The sequence below is a fragment of the Monodon monoceros genome, unplaced genomic scaffold, assembly GCF_005190385.1.
Source record: "Monodon monoceros isolate NGI ecotype Baffin Bay Population unplaced genomic scaffold, NGI_Narwhal_1 Super_Scaffold_5, whole genome shotgun sequence".
NCBI lineage: Eukaryota > Metazoa > Chordata > Mammalia > Artiodactyla > Monodontidae > Monodon > Monodon monoceros.
In genome coordinates, this window is record NW_021703782.1 from 89538460 (window position 1) to 89564310 (window position 25851).

Here is a 25851-nt window from a genome sequence, read left to right on the forward strand (position 1 = left end):
ATTCCCTTAGGTCAGGTTCCCAGAAGTGGAGTTACTGGGTTGGTGGGTTTGCAAATGGTTTTATCGTTTTGACATCTGCAACCACCTACTTCTCAGAACAACTTAGGGGACTGATGACACTGTTTTTTAGTTCAGCTTGTTTTTTTTAACAATTAAAACATTGAGATGAAATTCACTTAACATAAATGTCACCATTTCAAAGTGGGCAATTCAATGGTTTTTAATTTATTCACATTGTACAACCAACACCATTCTCTGATTTCAGAACATTTTCATCATCTCCCCAAAGAAACTCGATACTCATTAGCGGTTATTCCTCATCCCCCTTCTTCCCAGCCCCTGGCAACTTCTGATCTACTTTCTGTCTCTATGAATTTGCCTTTTCTGAACAACACAAATTAATGCAACCATACAATATGTGACCTTTTGGGTCTGGTTTTGTTCACTTAGTGTGTTCTCAAGGTTCATCCGTGTTGTAGCATGTATCAGAACTTTTTTCCTTTTTATGGCCAAATAATGTTCCACTGTATGGCTAGACCACATTTTGTGTATCCATCTAACAGCTGATGGACATTTGGGTGGTTTCCATCTTTAATCCTTTATGAAGAATCCTGTTATGAATTTCTTTATTTAGTTCTCGATGTTATGAAGAAAAGAGAGAGGAGAGCTTTTCCTGAGATGAGGCAGAAAGAAGATGATAAAAGAATTTGTGGGGGAGGGCTCGCCAATTTATTTAAGTAGTAAAATATAGAAATAAAGGCGTTTGGAGGTGGAGGCATCTGTGGGGAAGGGATCAGCTCTCCCTGTGCTTTTGGACAATGCCTACATAAGCCAAAATTAGAATTCCTACAAGCTCTTTGTTATTGAGGACGACCCAGATTTAATACGAGAAACAAGGAACTGCTGAAGGACTCTAACATTTTTTATTTTAGAATGTATTTTTCTAGGCATCTCTCAGTTGTTTTTGTTTCAGGTTTCTGAGTTTTTATGGTTAGTTTATAAATAGCATGCATACCTTTTGTTTAGAGACTTGACTTACTGGCCTTGATTACTATCAAGCCTGTTCTCATTTACACACCTCTGCCTTTGCCAGGTAGGTCTCTCACTGCAACCAAAACCATGCACCTGGTGTCTAAGGTGAAATCTAAGAGCTAAGTTCCTGGCCAGGGCCCTGAAGGTCACTCTGACCTCACACTCTGGACAGAGTCCAGACAGGTCTCCTCTGTGGGCAATGCCTTTACACATCATGTAGTTCTGTTGTGTTTTTTCCTGGCTGTGTTGTGTATATTTTAAAATATTTAATCTAATTTTTCTTCTCCCCTTTTCTTTTTCCTGTACTTTTTATAGGGTATGCTGATAGCTGTCATATACAATTTAGTCCATATAGTATAGGAAATTGAGATAGATCATGACCTAGGAGAAAAGGAATTGCTGCTGCTGTAATTGATAAGCGTCCTGGCTGACCCCTCTTGGGGAAGGGTGAGCAGATTTTCAGTTGTATAAGGGATGGTCGTTCCATGTCAGGCAGGCGCACTGTTACGTTTTAGAAGTATGGGAAGGGTATTAGAAGGCAGAAGGAGTGGATTATAGTGGACATTTGGTTTTGGTCATCCAGCTTCTAAATTTGGAAACACTTCTACCACATAAGGCAGAGATCCCCTCCTGCATCTCCCATTACAGACCCTGAAAATGCCACATGTTTGCATTCCAGCCTCCCTTGCAGCTAGGTCTGGGCTCATAAGCTAGGTTCTGCCAGTGAGAAGCATCTGTCCCAGGACTCAGAGATGACAGGCAGCAGGGACTGTGTGGGTTCATTCTTTGAGGGTGGCAGCTGCAGGGGCAGCTCATCCAGTGTCCAAAGCAGGATGGGGTTCAGTGGTGTTGTGGTGTCAGCAGTTCACGCAGTGGAGTCCACAGGGACCAGTTCCGAGATCTGATCTTGACATTGATACTGGCCATACCACTTTAGAGCACCACTTACCACCCTTCCCCTTCCTGCCTGGGGTATTCCGTGTGTGTGTGTGTGTGCACGCACGTAGCAGGAAGAGGGCAGGGGAGAGACCTTTCCTCCCTTTATTGACAATAGTCTGCTTGGCATTAAATGATGGGATGGAAGCTAAAGCCTCTGAGGCATGAGGCTTATTTTCAGAAAATGTTCAATTGGAACCTCAGGCTTGGCACTGGGTGGTAAATGAGCAGTTCTGAAAGACAACAGGAATGATGGACCCATTTCTCAAAGTGCAAGTGAGACGTGGATGGAGTTCCGGGTGGGGTAGAGTGTTTCAGCCTAGGCCAGAAACCCATCAAGCTCTGAGGGGTTTTCTTTGGGGCTCCAGGGCAGGACAGATGACCGAATGGTTCCCTTGGTCAGTGTGAGGAGGCATGGTTGCAGCCGCTGCTGGGCACAATTTGATTCATATCGTCATCAATGGAGGAACAGAGATGCCAAAAATGTGAGGTTGCCCAGGAGCCACCTGGCTGAGGGGTGGGATGCATAACTCTGGAAATGCATTGGGGTGGGTACTGCTGATGGGGGCTGAAAGAGGGTATCCCCTTGCTCCTGCCCCACCCCACTACCCCACCCTCTCAGGAAGGAGAAGCGTTGTTCCCTCAGGCTGGAGGGGGCCAGGGTAACGCTGAACACTACTAAAGAAAATCATGCATAACACCTGTGCTGAGACCACCAACCAGCAGAGGCTGACGTCCAGACCGAGGTTGGGGATCTCTCCTTAGCCCCAGTGTGCTGCCTCCTTGGTCTGTCTTGCTTGTGGGGCTCTAGGGGAGAGTGAGGTCTCCGAGAGTTCAGGCAGGCAGAGGAGGGGTGGGGAAGTTCAGAACTTGGACCTCTGGTTACAATTATGATCAAATATATGAATTCGCTGCTATGGACTGGATTGTGTCCTCCCCCAAATTCCTATGTTGAAGCTCTAACCCCCAGTGTGATGGTATCAGGAGATGGGACCTTTGGAAGATATTTAGGTTTAGATGAGGTCATGAGGGGCCCCCATGATGGGATTAGTGCCCTTATAAAAAGAAGAGACATCAGGGCTCGCTCTATCACGTGAGGACACCACAAGAAGGCGGCTGTCCGCAAGCCAGGAAGAGAACTCTCACCAGGAACCGAATCTGCAGGCACCTTGATCTTGGACTTCCTGGGATCCAGAATTGTGAGAAATAAATGTCTGCTGTTTAAGCCACCCAGTCGATGGTATTTTGTTACTGCAGCCTGAGGAGACTATGACAATTGCATATTCACCCCAGATGGGCTATTTTAATAACTGGATTTGATTACAGAAGTCATTTGAATGGACTAACATTCAAACAAGAGTGGCACAGAAGACATCTACTGTGGCTGTTTGCAGTGCTCAGGACCCAGAAATGCCTACACCATTTTTAAGAGTAAACTTTCACGTTCAGATATAGCTGTGTGAGACTCCTCTGACTGGTTTACATGTGTCCCTAATGTCAGACCTCAGACTCAGAGAACAATCTCTTCATCTTCCCCACACCTAGTTCTCCTTGTTTGCAGCTCCCACACCCACCCAGTTGCCCAACCTTGAAACTGGCCCCATCCTTGGCTCCTCCCTTGGTACACCCACCAGTTATCAAGCCATACCCCTTCCTCTTAAATATGTCTGGACTACGACCACCTACCTTGTCTTCACTGCCACCATTCCTCCCCGGACCTCTGCCGCTGCGTCCCAACAAGTCTTCTTTTCTCGCTCTTCCTCTGTTTCGGACAATGATGTTGGAAGCCCTGGGGTAGCCTAAGGAGAAATTCTGGTGGCTTCCTCAACCACGAGAGGAATCTAGAGGCGTAGGGACTAACTAGCAAAGGATACAAGGGTGGCCATAGAAGAAGAATGACCTGTATTCTTTTTTTTTTTTGCTGTACGCGGTCCTCTCACTGCTGTGGCCTCTCCCGTTGTGGAGCACAGGCTCCGGATGCACAGGCTCAGCAGCCATGGCTCACGGGCCGAGCCGCTCCACGGCGTGTGGGATCCTCCCAGACCGGGACACGAACCCGCGTCCCCTGCATCGGCAGGCGGACTCTCAACCACTGCGCCACCAGGGAAGCCCATCAGTCTATTCTTATTCAAATGATTCATGTATGTAATGGATGAGCGCTGATGATGTTAGGAGCTGTCAGTGCTGTTCTTCAGGATGGTGGTTCAGTTTTGCTTAAGTGACATAATTGCAGTTGTTCTTGTGTGCTCGGTCTTGAGCAGTGTTAACTCCTCATATGTCAGCCCTTCAGTAGATCTGAAGTCAAGGGATCTGTAGGGGAGGCTGCTAATTGTGCCCTAATAATCATTTCCCTTTCTTCAATAACAAAACTCCTGAATTTTGGTTGGGTAGAGTGCCATCCAGAGTAAAGACTGCATTTCTTCACCCCTTTGCAGCTAGATGCACCCCTATGATCAAGTTCTCGCTGTGTGTTAATCAAGTAGTCTATGGATCTTTCAGGAATTATCTTTAAAGGGAAGGGGCATTCTTTTTTTTGTCCCTTTTCCTCTTTTCTTCTGGCTGAAACATGGATGTGATGGCTGGAGCTGGATCAGCCATTCTGGACTATGAGGTGAAGGTGTACGTTGAAGATTGGAGGGGTGTAGGTCCCAATGATCATGGAGCCACTGTACCAGCTCTGGACTCCTGTGTTTATGTGAGAAATAAAACTTGTACTTTGCTCCAACCACCTTTACTTTGGCTTTTGGATTCAGAATTTGATAACTGATAATGGGATGCTGCAAATAACGTCTAAAACGTAGCACTGGCTTAGTGGAATTGGTAGGCAGTGGATGTCAAGAATAGATATTGTCTTTTATATAATGGCTAAACATCTGATGAAACTGGATGGACCACATGCTGACAGAGGTCACGGCAATAGAGGAAATGGTGGGAGAGTGATTAAAGTGTGAATGTTGCTCCTTGTTGCTTTTCACAAAGTCATATAAAAGTGAGATGAACTGGGGCTAGAGCCAGACAGCCTGCAGCAGAGATGGAAGGCAATCCTGCTTTACCAAGGGAGGCACGGTCTCTAGCCTGTAATCAAAATTGATTAAAATCTTGAAGCATAGAAAATGCCAACAGCCTCTGTTCTCCAAACTGCAGCTATTAAGAGCAGTGGCCTTGAAGTGGCAGCCTTAGCAGGAGACAGGCTGGGGCAGCAGGCCATTTTCAAGACTTCTCTGCCGGAAAATGCAAACCAGTAGCTCCAAAGATCAGACTGTGGGTGTTGCCTTCCCACCCAAACTTCTTGGTCAGGTGGCCCCAAAGTCGCTACCTTCAAGTTGAGAAGAAACACAGGCAGAGCACAGAACACCGGTCTAGACCAGATCTTCGGCTGTGGGTACTTGGTGGAATTCTATTGGCAGAGAAATCACAACCCTGGGCACCTCCCAAACTGCCCCAGGAGTAAGCAGGGCTACAAAAGCTCTGTAGCCCCACCTTGGATGTGACCAGGGAGGTCAGTGGACAAGGAGTCCCTCCCAGAGTGGGACTGGGCTGTCAGGTGACCATCCAAGGGACTCGATGGCCGGCCAGAGGCGTCTTCGTTATTCCTGCAGTGGGCTTGGGCAACCCGTTGCAGCAGTGTTTCCTGTTCTCTCCTCTTATGAATGAGTTTTCAGTGGCCGTTTTCCTGTTTCTACTTCACGACTGTTTATGGGCTATGTTGGGAGAAAATAACTTGAGTGAGTTTATAGGTCATTAGACCACAAGAAGCCACCCAGAGCTGACAGAGAGGACCACAAATCACTCAAATGTGATTCTGGCTTTAGATCCATGCCATACCTGGCTGGGGTTTGAGTTGTCTACCTCAGGGACAACGTGAGACAAGAAAGGTGACACCAAAGGGTTGAGCTATGGCAGCGACCACTAATTGTCCCTCAAACCCATTCTTTCCTTGTTTCTCAGAAACAGAACTCCTGAATTTTTATTTTTTTAGAGCTCTTTTTTTTTTTTTTTTTTTTTTTGACCACACCATGCAGCTTGTGGGATCTTAGTTCCCCAACCAGGGATCGAATCCAGGCCCTCGGCAGTGAAAGCGTTGAGTCCTAAGCACTGGACCACCAGGGAATTCCCAGAACTCCTGACTTTTAGTTAGGCACATGGCTTCTTGGAATAAAAACTATCTTTCCCAGATTCCCTTGTGGTAGGTATGGCCCTGTAAGTTCGGATTGATGAGACGCACACATTCACATGACACACCCTAAGGGAAGGGTCTTGCTTTTCTCCTCCTCCCTCCTCCATTCTGCCTGCTAGAATGTGAACACGATTGGAGCTGCCATCGCGGACCTCAATGTACAAGCTGCATACTGGGAATGGCCAAGTAACAAGTCAGAAGGAACCTGAGACCCTAGGGATCATGCAGCCACCTGGCAGCCCTGCATGGGAGAGGGTAAAGAAACTTCTACTTTGTGTAAGCTACTGTTGTCATGACAGCTGAATCTATTTCTGATCTAGAACTTGCCACACAAGGTCAAGGCTGTCCATGGTCATCCTTCACCAAGGGAAGGTGGAGATGGCAGAGAGGACTCTCCTCCAAGAGAGTTAACACTTACTTAAAAAAAAAAAAAAAAAAGCAAACAAAATGAGAAAGCATTTCCAGAAATCAAGACATCAGAATAAAAATGTCAACACACAATAACAGTGTTGCATAGCTTGAATGTTTTTATATTGATCAAATTGTTTTTCAGTAGAGTCACTGAAAGAACAGGTCAGAATGAAAAACACTCCAACTTTACAGACAAAATATTGCTAATCAATTAAGATACTTTTCAAAACTACATGACAACACAAATCCCTTGGGTACTCTAGAGGGAACGTGAGTTATAGAGATGCCGGACAGCCCGGCCATTGGACTCCCTCCCTGCTTGGCTTCCCAGGCTGAGGTCAGAGTCTTTGCCAAGGTCTGAGGGACCAGCTCTTGGAGACAAGTTCCAGAAACGTGATACATCTCTCTCCAGTAGCTTACTGGAGGTTTTGGTTTAGGATTAACCTTGACTCTCTGGAATAGACTCCCAGAACGGCAGATGCTGAAAAAGACCAGAGCTCATCCCCTCGAGCCCAAACTCCCCCTTTTACTTAGAAGGAAAGTGAGGGCTGAGGGCGACACATCTTGTCTAAGTCTAATCTAGACCCACGTCCTGCCTCTGCCCACCCTTTCCCATTGATGCTGCCTCTTCGTTGCCTCCGGTTCTACGATAAGTTCTACGAGGAACAAGAAACATCAACCAGCAACTTTGCAGCAACAGCATCTATGCTAATCTCAAAGCAAACTGAAGTATAAGTTACTGTGGTAGGAACTAAAGACCAGCCCAAGTTTGTGATCCAACCCTCCCCGCTTCTCCCCCAACCAAACTGAGTTGGATCTCTCGTTCTGGAAAATCAAAACACCTAGTGCAGGTTCTATGGAGTGACACCAGGAGGGATTTCCCATTTTATGTCTGCACATCGACGAGTCTAATTAGATCTTCCGAGAGTGCCAGAACACAGGATGTAAATGTCTTCTCCATTCATACCCCAATTTCCCAGGCAAAATGTTTATCCTGATTTTGATGACATTCTTCACTTTGGGCTAAAACGGGCTTCTTAGGTATAATTGCTTAAGTGTATAAGGTGATGAAGCAGGAATCTTGAACTCCATAAATTAATTGGTAGCATCTGTAGTATCAACTTGCATATTTTACTCCTTTCGATAACTCTCTTGTCTTGTTCTTCCCCAGGATTTCATGGATTTTGTTCCTGGTAACATCTGCTGAGTCTGAACTACTGGCCCGCACAGTGGCAGAAAAAGGCTGGTTGCAACCTTCGGTAAACTTTTTGGAAACTGATGTAAAAGAACGGCAGCATTTCCTCAACCATATGAAAAAATTTGTTTCTTAAAAAAAGAATAAAACATAAATCTCCAAACTCATTTAGGCTTCACAAGCTTTTTACACAGAGGGTGAGGATGCCTTTTTATCAAATGGCCATGATTTGCTCAGTATCCTGACGGCATTTAAATTCACTTCAGCTTTCCCTCTTTTTTGGTGCCTGGCTGATCAAATTTTCTGAGTCCAGAAGTACTTGTATGATACTCCTTTGTGCCCTTGGTGCTCTTGAGAAGAAAAGCGATTTTCTCTTACAAAAACCCAGCTGCTTCTACTTCTGTTTCATGGATCTGGGGGCTAGTCACTGATAAGTTAACTTTTCAAAGTAATTCATCCAGAGCAGTGTCAGATTCCAGCTGATGAAAATTTTTATAGCATCATCTTATTCAATACTCATATCCGACCCAAAGTCCTCAGTATTATTTATTTCTCCTATTTTACAGATGAGAAGATGGAGGTAAAGCTCATAAGTGACTAGGCCTAGGGCTAGCTTTTGAGTGGAATCAGAAACCAAATCCCGTACCCCTTAGCTCCAGACTCTGCTGCTACACTCTGCTAGCCTGGCATTACCCTGACAAGGATGGGGCTTCGGTGTCTCCTGTCGCACAGTACGGCTCATGACACGGCACAACACCTTCCTCCACCCTGGCCATTTAACAGTAAAGCATCGGTGGGGAAAAGATGTAAAGAATGCGGTAAATATGCTCGGTCTGGAGACAACCTTTAGAAACCTGGCCCCTACAGTAAAGGTCTTTTACCCAGTTTGTGACCAGGAAACTACTCAACTAGCCCAGTTTGCTAAACATCAAAACGGCCTCATTTCAGTGCACTATAACATGAAACCATCCTTTTTCTATAAATCCCATTAAGAAATTGGATACTTAGCTGTTTCTTCTGGATACATAAAACCACTATTTCAAAATACCACTTTAGAATGTTTACGTAATTTATTTTCCTTAAATAATAATTTGCTACAATCCTGTCACAAATTAAAAAAAAAAGTTAACATAGTATTAACAAAGGCAGAATTCTTTAGGACAATCAAAATCATGGTGTACTTAGAATAAATTAACATCAAATTGTGTTTATATTCAGATAGTCTGATCCTCTCCTTTGAAATGAAACGAAGACCATCGTAACTAAGTGAATGCACACATTTGTTCTTCTATACAGAGACTCATTCTTTATATAAACTCAACTGTAATTTGAATCAAGTTAGGAATCCCAAGAAACACTCACCCGTGGGAGCACACACAACACACAGACACACACACACACCTCCACAGGCAACCCTCTAGAAGCTGGGTTTCCCATGGCTCAACGACTAGATCTTTTCTCAGAAGGGCCAAAGATTCTGAATATTTAGGTGATATCCCATCTCCCCTCAGGAAAATTGTAATGTTTCAAGTGTAATAGCTCGAAGTAGCAGCAATCCATGTCTTAGATTCAGTAGTGGATGATTCCAGTCCTGGGTGCTGAGGGTACAGCAAGAGGAAAGCAGAGGCAAGAGGCACCTGCTCCAAAAACGAACACGTGGGACAACACTGGGAGTCCTTGTTCTCAGAGTCTTAACTGAAAACTCACCCGAAACCTGCACTGCCCGGTTCAGGCGCTGGTGTGAACCTGAGGAGGGTCACTAATGCAGGGAGAAGGCAGGGCATTCGGACACGATTCTCAGAAACGTGAATATTGGAGGTGGCAGGGAGATGGGACCAAGGAAGGGAGGGCAGAAGAGGCACTGCTTGCCCCTAGGCCTGACACCCCACCCCCTGCCGTTCAGTACATTCATGGGGTTTCTCGTTAGCATCAGGGCAGGTGAACGCTGACTGTTCCAGCTCCGCCCAGACACACGGAAAGCTCAGCCCTTAGTCCTATACACATATACACACAACTCATCCAAGCAACTCTGAACAGCCACACCATCTCGTTTCTGGGAGGTCAACAGGGTTGCTGGCGACCCCTCTCAATTGCCCAAGGATGGTTTACAGGAATATGGAGACGGAGAAGGAGGGAGGCATTAGGACAGGCCCCAAACTGAGATCCTCTTCTGCTTATCTCTCCGGAGGAGGTGCGGGCCTAAATGATGCTATAACCGCATGCGTTATCTACACAGTTCCTATGTACACGATACCTTTTTCTTTTAATAGAAATTTAAAGTGCTTGGGTTCAAATATGCTCATTCCTTTCCCACAGCCTACAAATTCCTCTTGCTGTTTCCAGAGAGAAGGAGGACGCCCTTGGGAAAGAGGAATGAACGTCTTCACAGTCATCTTAACTGGGATCCAGCATTTGGACTAAGCCTTCTTCATAAACACGAAGGATCGCTTCACACACAAACTTGTACTGGCTCTGGAAAGGAACAGAAAGCCGTCAAGCTGGCCAGCACCTCCACAAATGCTGCATCAGACCACAGACACAGCTATTCTTTCACCTCACTCATAAACACCCTGAGCTCCAGCTCCGGCCGAGCCAGGCCCTGGGCTACATCAGGGACACGGTGTGGAGAAGACACACCTACCCGTGAGCTCACTACGTGATGAGGGCTGGGCAACCGTGGCATGGAAACACGGCAGAGGGACGGACCGGCAGTCTTGGGGAGTCAGGGAGGCACACAGGTTGCTGCAGGGTGGCCGTTCCAATGTACACACCAGTATACGTGGAAATGAAAGGGTGGCCCGTTCAGAGGAACACAGCTAGGGCTCACGCTCCTGGCCCAGGACAGCTGTCGGTAGCGGGGCTGGTAGGAAGGTGGCACGGGTGGGCTGGGACCTGGCTGCAGAAGGCCTTGCACTGAGATAAGGAGTCTGGATTTTGTCTTCCAAAGGAAAGCCACTGAAAGCCGCTCTACAGGGTAAGGTTCTTTATATTAACAAACACCTAAGAGACGTATTTGACTGATGTGTCCTGGGTGACAAGAAAGCATTCGGACTGAGCTGCACCAGCTAGGAAAATGTGCCCAGAAGATGCACTTTAAACATTCTTTAACTAGCAATGAGGTCTTCCATACCACAAAACAGGGCAGAGAACCTGATTTTTTTTTTTCTTAACCAGGTTTCCTGGGTGCACATGAATTTAAAACACGAGCTCACCATCGTTAGAGAAATCTTATGAGCTTGGTCCATGAGTCCGTGAGGACACAGAGCTCAGGGCAAGTCCCACTCCCTTCTTTGCTAACTTCTCCTCATCCATCGCGGGGTATGGCCTCGGAGGCCATTCCTCCAGAAAGCCCTGACTTTCCAAAGTCAGCTTTTGACACTCTTCCCGAGCTCTTAGACTCCCTTTGGACTTCTCCCACTAATGCTGAGATTTATAGCCAACTGATCCAGTTTTACTAGATGTAAGCTCAGGTCTCTCCTGCTTGTGCAATTATCTGTTGAATGGATGAATGAATGAATATGGGATAGTCCTTATTTTGCAGATGGGGAAACTGAGGCTTAGAGAGAGGTTAAGGCACTATTCAGAGGTTGCCCAGTATGTGGGGGAGTGTGAATCATGAACTTTCCATGCCACCCCACTGCCCCTGTTGTAGCTCTGGGGGAAAGCCACAATATTTCCTCTTGTGGACACTTGCAGTGCCAGGTACCCAGGCCTGACGTACGTGGGAGAGAGCCCAGAAGAGGAGAGAGTAGGGCCATGTGAGACATCTGCTGAGTCAAAAGGCTCACCCAGGAGCAGGCGGGTGGGGTGAAACCCTCAGGTGACCTTGCTTACTTCCGATGGACAGACACATGATGGGTCAGTGGCTTGACAATGCAGAGTGCAACCGGGGCTGCTCCCTGGCCAAGCGGCTGGCAGGAAACAAACTGTGAGGCAGCAGAAGTGGTGGGTAGCAAGAGGCAGAACTTGGATGGGGTGGGTGTTGGATCTGCTCAGCCCCTGACAAGCTCTGTGACTGTGGGCAAGTGACTCAGTCCCTTGGAGCCTTGGTCTCTCGACCTGCAAAAGCCCTTTGTGCAGGCCTGGCCATCGTTAGTATTTTTATTACTGGATTTCTACTCACTGATGTCTGCACCATCATGGCGCGCTGGTCTCGCATTTTCCGAACAATATCCAGTGGGTAAACGGGCAGGTTCCTCTCCATCAGGCACATGGATGTTTCCATGGTGACCAACACACCGGTTCGACCTATCCCAGCACTGGGGGGAAAGGAGCAGAGACGGGATTTGCTCAGACAGCATTTCTGCACAGCCCAGCTCAGCTCCTCGCCAGTTCCCACGCTTACTCAGATGGAGCTTTCCTCCTCTGACCTTCAAAGAACACAAAACACACGCTCAAGGTGTGCTCTTGAAGAGACCGGGCGCTTAAAAACCAACGGGAAGAAACCCACCTTTCCGTGCAAACTCCACCCCCCATCTTATGCGCATCTACTGTGAGGTCAGTCAGCTGGGAACAGAGGGAAAGATGAGGGAGGGAGTTTGTTCTCCAGTTCTGCGCTGCAATCACAAGTTTGTCCGGATCTTTTGACATTGTGAAGAAAGAAAGCAAAGAGAGCTTTGTAAAAAGCATATCTAGTCTTGTGGGATTTAGGTGGGCTTGATGCCTGCCAACTTTCTCCAGGCCTTTCCCAAGGAGTATGAGTATTAAAAAAATAAAGCCAAGAAGCCACAGTACCTGCAGTGAACTAGGACGGGTTCACCTTCCACTCTCAGGGACCTCACATAGTTTACAAATTCCAGAAAGTCTGAGGAGTCATCGGGAACGCCGTGGTCTGGCCATGCCACGTACTGGAGATGCGTCACGGTGTGCTCCTCTCCGGTCTGCGAAGAGACAGAGTGGCCTCGCTGAGTTACCTGGACGGTGGGCAGGTGGACAGGAGGACCCTGGCCCCGCTCCGGCCTCCAGCCAGGGAGCTCCTGTCTCCGGACACTCTTCTACCACTGGGTACCACCCTGCCACGGCCACTGCCAACTCCTGCCCACCCGCCTCCCATACGCTCCCAAACACCCACTCTCGAGGGTTCCGCTGGGGCCACCTCCTGCCCGATGTCTCCTCCACCACTTCTGCCCACAGTGATCTCTTCCCGTTTGCTCCTATGGTACTTACGATTAGGGCCACCCACATTGGCTCTTTTTTTTTTTATGGTCAAAAGACACATAACAAGAAGTTTACCATGTTAAACATTATGTACAATTCCTTCCAGAGCCTCTTCATCTTCCCAAACTGAAACACTGTGCCCATTAAACACTAACTTCATTCCCCAGCCACGCAGCCCTGGCAACCACCGTCCTCCTTTCCGTCTCTGTGAACTGACTACTCCAGGTACCTCACAGTATTTGACCTTTGGGGTCTGGCTCCTTCCACTCAGCATAATGTCTTCGAGGTTCAACCATGCAGTAGCATGTGTCAGAACTTCCTTCTCTGTAAAGGGGGACTAGGATTCCGTTGTATGAATACACCACATTCTGTTTATCCATTTATCTGTCAGTGGACACTTGGGCTGTTTCCACCTGTCGGCTATTGTGAAATATGCTGCTGTGGACACGGGTGCTGGCTCTTTCCCAGGCCGTCTGTACATCTACTGAAATGCCCACCAGGTGAAAACACAGACTGACCTAGAAGTAGAGCGCTACCCGGGCCCACGGTGGATGCTGATTCAGCGCCTGCCTCTAACCCGCGCCGGCCACTCGCCGCCCGTGCGTGCTCACCTCGGTGTTCGTGACCAGCATTTCACGGAACACGTAAGCGATGGTGCAGTCCTCTGACTGACAGCGGATGCGAAAGCTGCCGTGTTCCATGACCTCGGGAGGATAGGGCCAGTACTGGTGGCATTTGGTCTGCAAGGGAACCAGCGGGTAGGGGTTAGGCTCGGCTGTGCGGCGGTCCTCGTGGCCGTTACTGGGCAGACGGGTTGGATGTTTGGCCAGAGCCCTCTCACTCGCACCAGGTACTCAGAGCTGCTGGGAGAAGAGAGACGCAGGCGAGGCCACTTTTGTGCTGCGTCTGTTTTCTGAGGGTGGGCGGGGAATCTCCCTTCCTCCCCTGGGCAGCTGGGGAGTGGGGGGGGAGGTCAACCCCCCAGGGGCCAGGCCACAGCTCTCACTCCAGCTGGAGCTAGAATTTGAGCACACAGACTTTCCTTCTTCATCACCAGGGTCCAACTGCTGGAGAAACAGCAGAGCCTCCGACATGGGGCCTCGACTTAGGAGCGACCTCTACCCGACACCCCCGTCCCTCGGCCCCTTCTCTGCTCTCAACACCCCTTTCTACCTCATTCCTCCTTCGGCGTCCACTCCTCACGGCACAGCCGCTAAGAGCACACCTCTGGGAGCCAGACCGACGTCTGCTACGATCATTTCCTCCTCCACGGTGAGCCCTATGACCTTGAACCTGCTACTACTTAAGCTCTCTGATTTTCACATTCTTCACCTGAAAGACAGGCCAGCACCTGCTTCCCAGATGGTGACAGAGGCTGGAGAGAATGGTGTGCAGTGCCAGGCTCACTGCGGGGCGGGGGCAGGTCAGCGGTGACGGTGGCCATTATCATCACTGCGGCCACAGGCCCCACCAGTGCTTTCGTATACGAGTCCTACGGAGCTGACACGCGCCAGACAGCAGAGGGGGAAACCCGGGCTCAGCAGGATTAAGTGGGCTGCCCCAGGTCCAGGGCTGCTGTGGCTCCCCACGGCCCCTCCCGTTTTCTCTTCCCCCTTCCAAATCCTGAAACGTGTTCCCTAGCAGTCTCACTCCTAACTCTGGCCTCGAAGCAAAGCTCAGGGCCAAGCTGCCTATCCCATCATAGATCCATCAAGTCAAATTCTGACGCATTCAAAAAAAATTTCCTCTCCAAGCCTACAGCTGCATCAACTTGGGTAAAAATGACATTTACTTACAGCTGAGAGGGGGTATAAACCAACAGATGCACGTAATTTAAAAGAGCTTTTCTATTCTTATTTTCAAACGTCACAGTGAATATGTGAAATTAAAGCATGCTGCTGAAAAGGCGGCGTTAAGAGTTTACTTGTAAACCTTACACCTGGGTATTTTGGTTAGTGGCCACTTCCCAGCTTCTCCAAGACACGAAGGACTGCTGTCCATAGAACCCGAGGCAGAGCCAACACCCAGCAGGCCTGCATCTGCTTCCTTATCTGTGGGGGTGTAGCTGTCTGCTGCAGGCTCCCAAGGGTCCTGCCCACAGGACAGCTGATGGCAAGCTTCGCTCTGAAGCGACGAGCCCGTGCAGGGCTGAGCCACAAATACCTCTATTTCTAGAGACTCCCAGTGAATCTGACCAGAACTGGACTCTCTTTACTCCTTGATCAAATTTAGATTTTAGGTCTATTTGGATCTCTAAGCACTGGGGGTGTAGCAGAAAGAACAAGAAGTTTGTGCACATCCTGAGTTTCCCTCCTGGTTGATAAGTTCCACTAACTTGCAATCCTGGGCAAGGTACTTCGCTTCTCTGAACCTCAGTTTTGGCCGTACTGTGCGGCTGGCAGGATCTTAGTTCCCTGACCAGGGATCGAACCCAGGCCCCCTGCAGTGGAAGCTCGGAGTCCTAACCACTGGACTGCCAGGGGATTCCCTAATGCCTGCTATCTTGATCAGTATATGCTAAGCACTAAATGGTGCTTTTTATGGACATTATTTTATCTGGGTCTCCAAACAACCTTATGAGGTAGATACCGTCACTGTCTCTGTTTTGCATAAGAGTAAACTGAGGCTCAGAGAGTGAACCCACTTGTGTCAGATCCTACATATAGGAAATGGAGCATATATAGATGTAAAACATAATTTTTCCCCCAGAAGAAACATGCTTGATGGGAGGGGAAGGAGAAGACCCTTTCAATGGAAAGACTATATACCTCTATACCCCTGTTTCCTCTTGGAGGAAACCCATGGACCTGAAGGGAGAACACAATGGAAAACGTTTTAGGTCGGAATGAAAAGAGGGAGAAATGAAAGCTATTCTGTGGCAGGAGCGCCTCACTGACCACTGGCCTCTGGGCAAGGCTTCCAGCACCTACAGACGTGAGCACGGCACAGAGCGGTGACGGGGACCCCGCCAGCTATTCGCCTGTGGGGAGGCTCACCCCGCAAAATGCAGAATATGGGAGAAAGCAACCGGGACATGCCAAGAACTTCATCTCTCGGAAGAAGCAGGGGACAGAGCTGCTGGCCTGGAGTGACTGACTCCTAATCAGGAGGAACTCAGGGGGGTGGTGAGGACCAGATAAGGGGCCTCAGGATAAAGGGCTCAGGTCACCTGAGCGTTTGTAACAGGAGAGGGAGGAAACGCATAGCCTGGATTTGAGAACAGGTTTCCAACCATTGATAAACAACAGAGGTAAGTTCCCAGGGCCAGAGCTTACGAAGGGAATGCTCTGACTCGTGGGAGATGGGAATCTCTACCGATGGAACCAGCCGGAAGGGGTTCCATTAGGAAGAAAGGGCTGGGAAACCAACCAACCCACCAGGTTACGTGGAGACCTTGGAGGAGCTCAGGTTCAGAGCGGACTCCAATCAGGACAAAACAGGAGGGGCAGGATCTACAAGGGCAGCCAGTGGAAGTGAGGCCTCCTGGATGGAAGAAAGGGCCTTTTCTCCTGAGCTGGAACAGGCAGAATGAGGGGAAGAAGGGACTGCCATCGGGGCAGGTGTCTGTCACTAACCACGCCTGCTGGCGCTCTCTTTTCTCCAAGGAGAACAATGATCTTGCAGCTGGGAAGGGCCGAGCCAACTTTGAAGGGGAAGGAGCAGCCCAACACAGGTGAGGAGAGCTCCTGGCTGCCCCATGGGTTCAGGTGTTGGCTCGCAGGAGTTGCAGCACCACTGAAAGACCTCATGAGCTCTGAGAGTAGCACCTCCATGGGCAGTTTCTGAGAAAACCTGGAGTATCCACGTTCTCCAGAGTCACAGAACAGGCAGGCAAACGTGGCACAGTTTCATATGGGGAGATTCTGCAGACAACAAGGCCGATGTCTTGTCATCTATAACATACCACAATGGCCCAGATCAAGGCCTGCAAAGTGTGGGATTTGGTAGGAGGCTAGGAGGAGATGGGGGTCTGTATTAAACGGCATAGAACCACACGGTGGGAAAGTGGGTTTTTCCATGTATGCCATACAGAGTTTCTCAGTTGGGGTCTAGGATAGCTTTAACATTATCTCCCTAGTACTTTAACTCTCTTTTTAGGAGACAGCACATGAGCGTGTGGGCAAGCACGCCTTGGGTTCACAGCCTGGAAGGCAAGAATATTTATTTAGGCTTTAAAAACATTGTCTTGTGGTTTTTGCATTTTTACACATACCTTCTTTTTATGGCAAGTGATACTGGGCTTCCATTTCAGATATATATTTCAAAGGAAATTTTTTTTTTTTTTTTTTTTTGTGATACGCGGGCCTCTCACTGTTGCGGCCTCTCCCGTTGCGGAGCACAGGCTCCGGACGCGCAGGCTCAGCGGCCATGGCTCATGGGCCCAGCCGCTCCGCGGCATGTGGGATCTTCCCGGACCGAGGCACGAACCCGTGTCCCCTGCATCGGCAGGCGGACTCTCAACCACTGCGCCACCAGGGAAGCCCCAAAGGAAATTTTTTAAAGCAAAAAAAGGTGAGCCAATTTGAAGAATCATAATAAATAATGCTACAGTAATAGTACAGTCCCGGCAACAATTAAGGTGTACCCAAACTACTATTACTGCTAGCTAGCATCTGTATAATATTTACTGTGTGCCAAGCACTGTTCCAAGAAAGCTGCCTGTATTAACCCATTCAGTTACTCCACAAATCAACGATTGGTGTCATTATTCCATTTTACGTAGAGGTTCTGAAGGTTTCCTAAGCCACACAGGTAGGAAGTGACTGAGCAGGGATTCGAATTCAGGAAGCATGGTCCTAGCATCTGCCCTCTTACCCAGGACACCACGGAACAAGATGGGTGCAGGCACTCCAGAAAAAAAGAGAGGACAGGATAGGACTGTGAGCCAGCTGGAGTTCCCTAAGTTCAAAAAAGGTTCCAGTAATTTCACTGCCTTTCCAAAACAAGATTATAAAATCACACATGCATACAAAAACAGAATATAAACAAAAATTAAAAATAGGCAAAAACAAGATTTCCAGACAAGGAGATCAGGTGATGCCATAGACCTGCTGCCTGGTGATTTCAGCAAAGCTTCTGAGAGTTCTCACGGTAACCAGGTAGACAAGATGGAGAGATGGCCAGGGCTGGAAGCAGAGCTGAGAGAATGAGCAACTGCTCCCCGAAGAGTGCCCTCAACGTCTCTGACTCACAGTATTCTAGAAGGAGCTTTCTACTGCTTCTTGAGGGCCTTTACATTTTTTAAATGGTGACTTATGTGAAGAGAAGAGATTCTGATCGAGACTGTGAGTGACAAGAAGCTAAGGGTGAGAGCCAACACAGAGAATGACAGATGGAAAGCCCGAGGAGCCCAAGCGCACGCAGAAGGCCAGATCTGATGGCTCATCCTCCCAGGGATGATAATCATGGCCACACAGACACACACTAGCTAATGTTTGCTGGACACCTGCGACGGGCAGCTCTCTAGGCTTTTCACATACATCGTCTTAGTCTTCACAAACCCTCCAAGGCGGCTCTACTATCTGCAGTTTATATTCAGGGAAGCTGAGGGTCAGAGAGGTTAAATAACTTGCTCGAGGAGAACGTGTTCTGAACCCAGATCGTCTGGCTCCAGAGCCCCACCAGCGTGCTGCATGTAGGTTTCCGGAGTCAAATGCTTGAGAACAAAATGGGGAAACTGGCTAACAGCACCACTGAGACAAAGACCAGACAATTTCTGCTGACCACCACCTTAATGGAAGTCGAGGGTTATTTTCACATATCTGAAAGGGCATTGCATAGAAGAGAAGGGTAACTTATAACTGAGTCTTCCAGGTAAGAGAAGCAGGTGGGGTGGTGGTTCAAAGTGATGTGGATTTCAGCGTGTCGTAAAGAGGGATTTTTAAAAAAATCAGAGCCGAATACTCATGGATGGACCCTGGAAGTGTTTTAGCCAAGGTGGGGAGCCACCTGCCTGGGACAACCTGTGTGAAAGCCCTCTGCAATCCACAGGTCTCTCTAGAAATAGTAGGAATACTTATTTTGCTGTTTTGAGTGAGAGGGTAGCCTGATCTCCTCAAACATACTATCCATTCCAATCCTGTATTCTGACTTTCAGCACAGCTCAATTCTGAGCTACATACCAAAGAGAGGCCTGGGAGGAAGTGGCACAAAGATCATTCAAAATAGGTGGTTCAAAATTACTTTATATTTGATTTTGGAATGTGTTTCTGGATAAACATTTCATAATGAAGATACCCAGATGCAGGCAGAAGTTAGAGAACTCATGCTACACAGTATCCCTTGCACACTGATTTCTGTTATATAATCAGTGATCTGTTCCTATGGAAAATGCACGGCAGGCTGAGCACAGCAGGGTACCCATCACTCTCCTAGTTAAGCCCTTCTTACCTCTTTTTTGCATCAGGTTTTGCTGCAACACAAGCAGAGGTTGACAGAGGTCATTTCTTCTACTTTTTATGGCCATTGTGAACCTGGCACTCACACTGCTCTTCTCAGGACCAGCACTTGAGCACTTGTCCTGGGTGGGTAAGGCCACAGCTAAAACAGGGGTTCTTGGACAGGTAAGGCATGGTGAAGAGCCTTCCTGCTTGTTATAATGGATCGGAGGCAGGAATGGAAGGGGCTGTTTGATCACTCCTTAGGTTGGAAAGGCCAGGGAGTGGGCAGGAAAAGTGCTGAGCTTCCAGTCACTGGAGGTATCCATCAGTAGCTCTGTACAGGAGATTTATGGGTCACATAGGGGCTGGACCGGGCGACATTTCATTAAGACCTTTTCCAGCCCTGAAATTCACGTTCTGCAGAGCACAGTGTGACATGCACACTTCTGAATTGGAGATCAAGCCACTTACCCGCCCTCGCTCTGTGAGAGTGGTCAACATGACGATGAGTGACAACTTCTGATCCCAGACTACCTGCCAAAATTGTGCACAGGTATGTGGCAGGGGTCCCTGAGTGGCAATGTACTTGTTCACAAGGTTCGCAGCAGGAATTTCCATCTGGCAAGAGATTGTTAAGGCATTAGAATCCGTTACTGCCACAAGGTGGACCGGGAACTGGATATTACATTCTTTCACTTAGTGACTGTCATCACACCAGAATAACAACTCTATCAATTTTTGGCCAATAAGAATAATCAAAGAAAAAGCTACTCTCAGAAATGCTTCAAAGGGACTTCCCTGGCGGTCCAGTGGTTAAGACTTCACGTTACCACTGCAGGGGGCGCAGGTTCGATCCCTGGTCTGGGAACTAAGATCCCACAAGCCATGCGGCCAGAAAAAAAAAAAAAGCTTCAAATGCTAGTATTTAACAATAATACTAGCATTAGATATTTAAAAATAAAACTATATGATAGTCAATAGGAGATAATCAGAAGTGGACCTACGAGATGGAAAAGAGTTTAAATGACCTTCACCGCTGTATCCTAAATATAGTCAATATTGGGGAACTGCATTTTCAGCGACACATGCCAATCCTCATGCTCACATCTTTCCCTATGCAGGGTTTTCTATCAAAATATTTATTTTCTTTGAAGCATAAGCCATACAGGCTTATCCCACCAACTGTTGTTCCACTTTGCTTTCTGCATGGCTGCCAATGTTTGTGCCACTGAGTTGATCAATCTCCCTCCCAGCCCCAGCTTTACTGAGGTATAACTGACAAATAAAAATTGTATATATTTAAGGTGTACAACATGATGGTTTGATATATGTATACACTGTGAAATGATTCCTAGAGTCGAGTTCATGAACACATCACCTCACAAGGTTACCATCTGAGTTGATTAATGCTAGATGTCAAAATGTTTTCAACTGTCCTCAGTGTCCCTCTCCCACCCTGCTCTCCTTCTGCTTCTGAACTAAGTCTTTTCTATGAAAGAACACTCAGAACTGGCTGAGCTTTGGAGTGGCACTGTGATTCACTCATTCTTAGATGGGAAAGGTAAATGGAGGTGCCTAACTCATGGTTTGGTTGGTGCTTGGGTTAAGGGCTTCCTCAGCCCTGGTCTCAGCCAGTCCCCACCCCAGGACTGCATGGCCTTAGCAGCCCCACCATTTCTGATGCTCTGCTTGCAGGACACCAGGAATGTTGAAGTGAGGGTCAATGAATCTCACAGATGCTTTTGAATAAGGGGAATCACTGATCAGACCCATTCTTGCTGGTTGTTCTTGATATCATGCTATAACCTGAGAACCTGAAAAGTCATCTGTTCATTTAGATCAGAGGTTGGTAAGCTATGGGCTGAAGGCCAAATTTAACTGCCACTTTGCAAGCCTAAGGTGTTTTTTTGTGTTTTCACATGGTTGTTTTTTTTTTTTTTTTTTTTTTGTGGTATGTGGGCCTCTCACTGTTGTGGCCTCTCCCCGACCGGGGCACGAACCCGTGTCCCCCACATCAGCAGGTGGACTCCCAACCACTGCACCACCAGGGAAGCCCTCACATGGTTGCATTTTAAACGGCTATATAAGTACCTAATTAATATCCTCAATTTTGTCTCCTGGCTTGCAGAGACCAAAATATTTATTATCTGGCCCTCTACAGAAGAAGTGTGCTGACCCCTGGTTTAGATAAAGAAACTGAGGTTCAGGAGGCTAAGTTGCCCAACATGCATTTTCAGAGTGAAATGAATGTTTTCCCAACAACATGTGAAATCTTTTACCTTTTGTTTTTGGGTTATATGCCCAGAGGTGGTCTTATTTTTCTTATTTTTAGGCAGGATGTAACGACATGGGGGAAAAACACAGAAAGTTACAAACATACCAATGGCCAAAACAACAGAACACCTACATGTCTGCAGTTGAGGACAGAAGGCATGTGGATGATGGAGTCAGAGACACAGGATCTGAGTTTTGGTCTCACCTTCCGTTAGCTTTGTGACTTTTCAAATTATTAAATGTCTCTGAACCTTAGTTTCATCCTCTGTAAAATGAGACTATTTTGCCTTCCCTCAATGGCTGCTGTGGTGATGAAATGAGGGGGTGAACGGGAAAGCACTTCACCAAATGCGAAGCACCTCACACACCACTGTCACGCTTGTGGCAGTGATTAATGTGCTTTTTCTCACGATCCAGATTTTTAACTTACGTTCACGTAACTCGCATTAATATAATCTTCGTTTCTCTGCAATAATACCCGGGTGGTGTCATCTGTGGGGAGAGCAAGACATTTACTGATTATTCCTAGTGTTATTTTTATCGCACCGAGTAAACAAGAGTTCAGTTCCCAGCCCCATCTGCAGCTCTCGCCTCATTAGCATAAACACTATTCCCCAACTGTTCAGAGTTTGAAATGGCTGCAGTAAAGACGGTGGTGTTTACAGACACACTGAAAATCGTTCCAGAACACCAGACAATCTGTTTTAAAAAGGGAAACATTATCTCAGTGTGTGTGTGGTAGCGGGGAGGAGGTATTCACGCCGGATACTCACAAGGCAATACATCTTTATATCGGTTTTTGTCCAAATTTTGAGGCAGCTTTGCAAATGTGATGGCCAAACCGGGCTTCTTTCTGTAGAGTTGCTAAATGACAAACAGAGAAGTAAAAAAACGAAAAAAAACATTGCAAAAAACAGCTATGGAGAGAGTGTGAAAATATACTTCATCAGTAAAGTTTACCAGTCACAGCACCAAAATCTTAACATTTAACAGTGATTTCATATATTAAGAGAAAAATCTTCCCAATAAGGAATTCTACAATCCCATGAGAAACTGACTAAATTCTTCAATAATTTTTTTTTTAACATGATGATCTTTGAGGAAAAGTCATAAGAAGGGGTGTGAGTCACAGATAATGGATCACAGTAAGTAAAACCTCATCTTTATGACAATTATTTGACAAGAGCTAAAAGCAAGTAGAGAAAAAGAAAGAATTCTGACTAAAAATTAAATGGAAATCATTTACATTAGTCTAAAAACACTTCCCTCCAATTTAATAGAGTGAACCATATTCTTTGCTAAGAACAAGAGCATTTCATTTCATTCATTTCAGAAGTATACTCCCACAATAAAAACATTTATTCCAATACATAGTAAACTTCATTTAAACATTCATTTAAAGAGGTATTTCCCTATACATGCAATCATTAGTGAATAATTCAGTTAAAACCATCTTTGCAGATTTACAAGCACATATTAGACACATTCGTACTGTACCTGATGTGATGTTGACAACAGCTCTGTGAGAGGTATTAATAGTATTCTTATTTTTTAAGTGAGAGGCAGAGATTAAATGCTTTGCTCAAGATTAAAACCAGAGGCTGAACCCAGATCTGACGCCAATGCTTGAGTTTTTTTCTTTGAAGTGACATTTTATTGAGGTATGACTGACATGTAAAAAGTGGTATATAGTTAACGTACAACTCGATGAGTTTGGGGATAAGTATACGCCCATAAAACCATCACCACCATAAAGCGTAAGATACATCCATCCCCTCTCAAAGTTTCCCCTTGCCCTTTTGAGTTTTCTTTTCTATGCAACTGTGTCCCCCCACTTCAAACTAGAGCGTGAAACACTATTCACCAGTGGATTTTAGTTAACTTTATGGGAATTTAAAAGCAACTTTTTTTTCAGTGTTGGAAGTGATTTTTTTTTTTTGCAGAAAATTTAAGAAATTCAGACTAATATAAAGAAAAAAGTTACCAGTAATTTCACAACCCTGAGATGACCTGTTTTTTAAAAAATTTTATGTATTTATTTTGACTGCATTGGGTCTTCGTTGCTGTGGGCGGGCTTTCTCTAGTTGCGGCGAACGGGGGCTACTCTTTGTTGCAGTGAGCGGGCTTCTTATTGCTGTGGCTTCTGTTGTTGCGGAGCATGGGCCCTAGGCGCACGGGCTTCAGTAGTTGCGGCACGTGGGCTCAGCAGTTGTGGTGCATGGGCTTAGTTGTTCCACGGCATGTCAGATCTTTCAAGACCAGGGCTAAAAGCCGTGTCCCCTGCATTGGCAGGTGGATTCTTAACCACTGCGCCACCAGGGAAGTCCTGAGATGACCTTCTTCATCTATCTTCTCCAGCTTTTTTTTTCACACACACATGTATACAAACATATGTAATTATATAGGTAAACACATAAAATATACAGATATCACTATGTTTTTAAAAACAAAAAATGAGACTGAACATTTATTAGCACTTTCCATATTATGTTCTATAGAACCCAAGTATTCTGAAAGAAGCTACTAGGTATTGCTTAGAAAAAGTTTCAAGGTCAAGGAAATTTGGGAAATACTACAAGTCACCTTTTGTTCTATGAATCTCTAAGACGACAAGTCCTGTAATGCATAACCTTATTAAATTCTGATTAGCTAAGCATTTCTCAAGCTAATTTGGCCATGGAGGATCTCACGTCTCACAAGACATGTCCTGGGAAATACCACTATAATTTTGAAGGCTGTTTTCCCCACTTATTATATAGTGTCTAGTTCCCTGTGTCATTTAAATACTTGAAGTATTTTCTATACACATGATTTTTACTGGCTCAATAATCTATAAGGTTTTCATAGTTTAACTTTTATTCTACTTCTTGATTAGGCTGTTTTCAATTTTTTGCTGCTATAAACACCCAGGAAGAGAATTACTGCATTAAAGCATATTTTTGAGGACTTTGATACACACACACACACACACACACACACACACACACACACACACAAAATGGAGTTGCCCTCCAGGGGTGTATGAGAATGGTTAGTCCACCAAATTGCAGCCAGTATCATCAACTAAAATGTGTTTACAATTTGAATAGGGAGGTGGAACAATGTCTTTCCCTGTATATTTTTGCAAATTGTATTTCTTGCGTTATAAACCAGCCTCTGTTGGTCTGTTTTTTCTCTTATTAGTTCTTTTATTAAATAATTGCACAGAAATCACCAGGAGAGAATTAGCACAGACATTTTTGGTAATGATGATTATGTTATGTCTCATACATCTTCCAAATGTTCAGAATTTCCAATCTTTCCCTAGGCTTAACTATTAACCATCTTTACAATTTCAGTTCATAACAATCAAGTAGCCACTAAGCAACTTCTTAAAGGTCTGTGAGCTTTAATGAACTCTCTGGGCTCCTTCTTAAAATAAATTCATGATTTATTAAAAGTTTTGGTTTGATTCTGGGAGGAGGAGAATATCTGAGTCAAATTCCCCTAAATAAAAATTTGGTTCTAACTGACTAACTGCATAGAAGTGAAATCCAATTGAGTGAATATAACCAGTAAAGCTAACCTGGAGGTAAAAAGTTTTTCTTTTCCAAATAACAAAAGCATAGGGCCTCCCTGGTGCTGCAGTGGTTGAGAACCTGCCTGCCAATGTAGGGGCCACAAGTTCGAGCCCTGGTCTCGGAAGATCCCACATGCTGCAGAGCAACTAGGCCCTCGAGCCACAACAACTGAGCCTGCACTCTAGAGCCCAGGAGCCACAACTACTGAGCCCATGTGCTGCAACTATTGAAGCCCGAACGCCTAGAGCCTGAGCTCCGCAACAAGAGAAGCCACCGCAATGAGAGCCTGCACACCGCAACAAAGACCCAAAGCACCAAAAAAAAAAAAACACCAAAAGTGTAAATGTAATCAACTTGAGATGGTCTAGCGGAAGAGCATAGATCTAGCAAAAGGCTTTAATCACAACAAGGATATGAATGTACCTCAGCAGTAATGATCTGTTGATAGGATTGTAAAGTATTAAAAATAAAACACAAAATAAAGTACTATAGCACTGTCTTCAAATTTTTAAATATGCACACCCTGGGCTTTATCTGACAGAAATGCACAAAGATACATATCAAAGAAATTTATTGGTGGCAAAATATTTTCTTTGGCAGAAAACTGGAAACAGCCTGAATATTTCCCAACAGGGAAAAGTGTTGACTTAAATTCTGATATAGTTATACCACAAAATTATGTGCAAGTAATAGAATAAGATAGACTAAAAGTACAGATTCCACTCATCT

At 46.2% G+C, this 25851-nt stretch overlaps 1 protein-coding gene across 5 annotated transcripts in view; it reads right to left on the reverse strand.

Annotated features, from left to right (window-relative positions):
* Positions 1-6668: 6668 nt before the first annotated feature.
* Positions 6669-25851, reverse strand: part of PTPN3 (protein tyrosine phosphatase non-receptor type 3) — a 110094-nt gene continuing 90911 nt past the window's right edge. For 2 of the 5 annotated variants that reach the window (XM_029202847.1, XM_029202849.1), the window contains 7 exons: positions 22336-22426; positions 21993-22054; positions 19760-19906; positions 13520-13648; positions 12486-12631; positions 11875-12010; positions 6669-10223 (listed from right to left, as the gene is read on the reverse strand). In XM_029202847.1, coding sequence (XP_029058680.1) covers positions 10146-10223; positions 11875-12010; positions 12486-12631; positions 13520-13648; positions 19760-19906; positions 21993-22054; positions 22336-22426 — 789 coding nt within the window. In that variant the 3' untranslated portion in view covers positions 6669-10145. Of the gene's footprint in view, positions 10224-10415; positions 12011-12485; positions 12632-13519; positions 13649-19759; positions 19907-21992; positions 22055-22335; positions 22427-23554; positions 23921-25851 lie in introns of those variants that run through there. The other 3 variants (XM_029202848.1, XM_029202846.1, XM_029202850.1) reach the window with 3 other exon arrangements.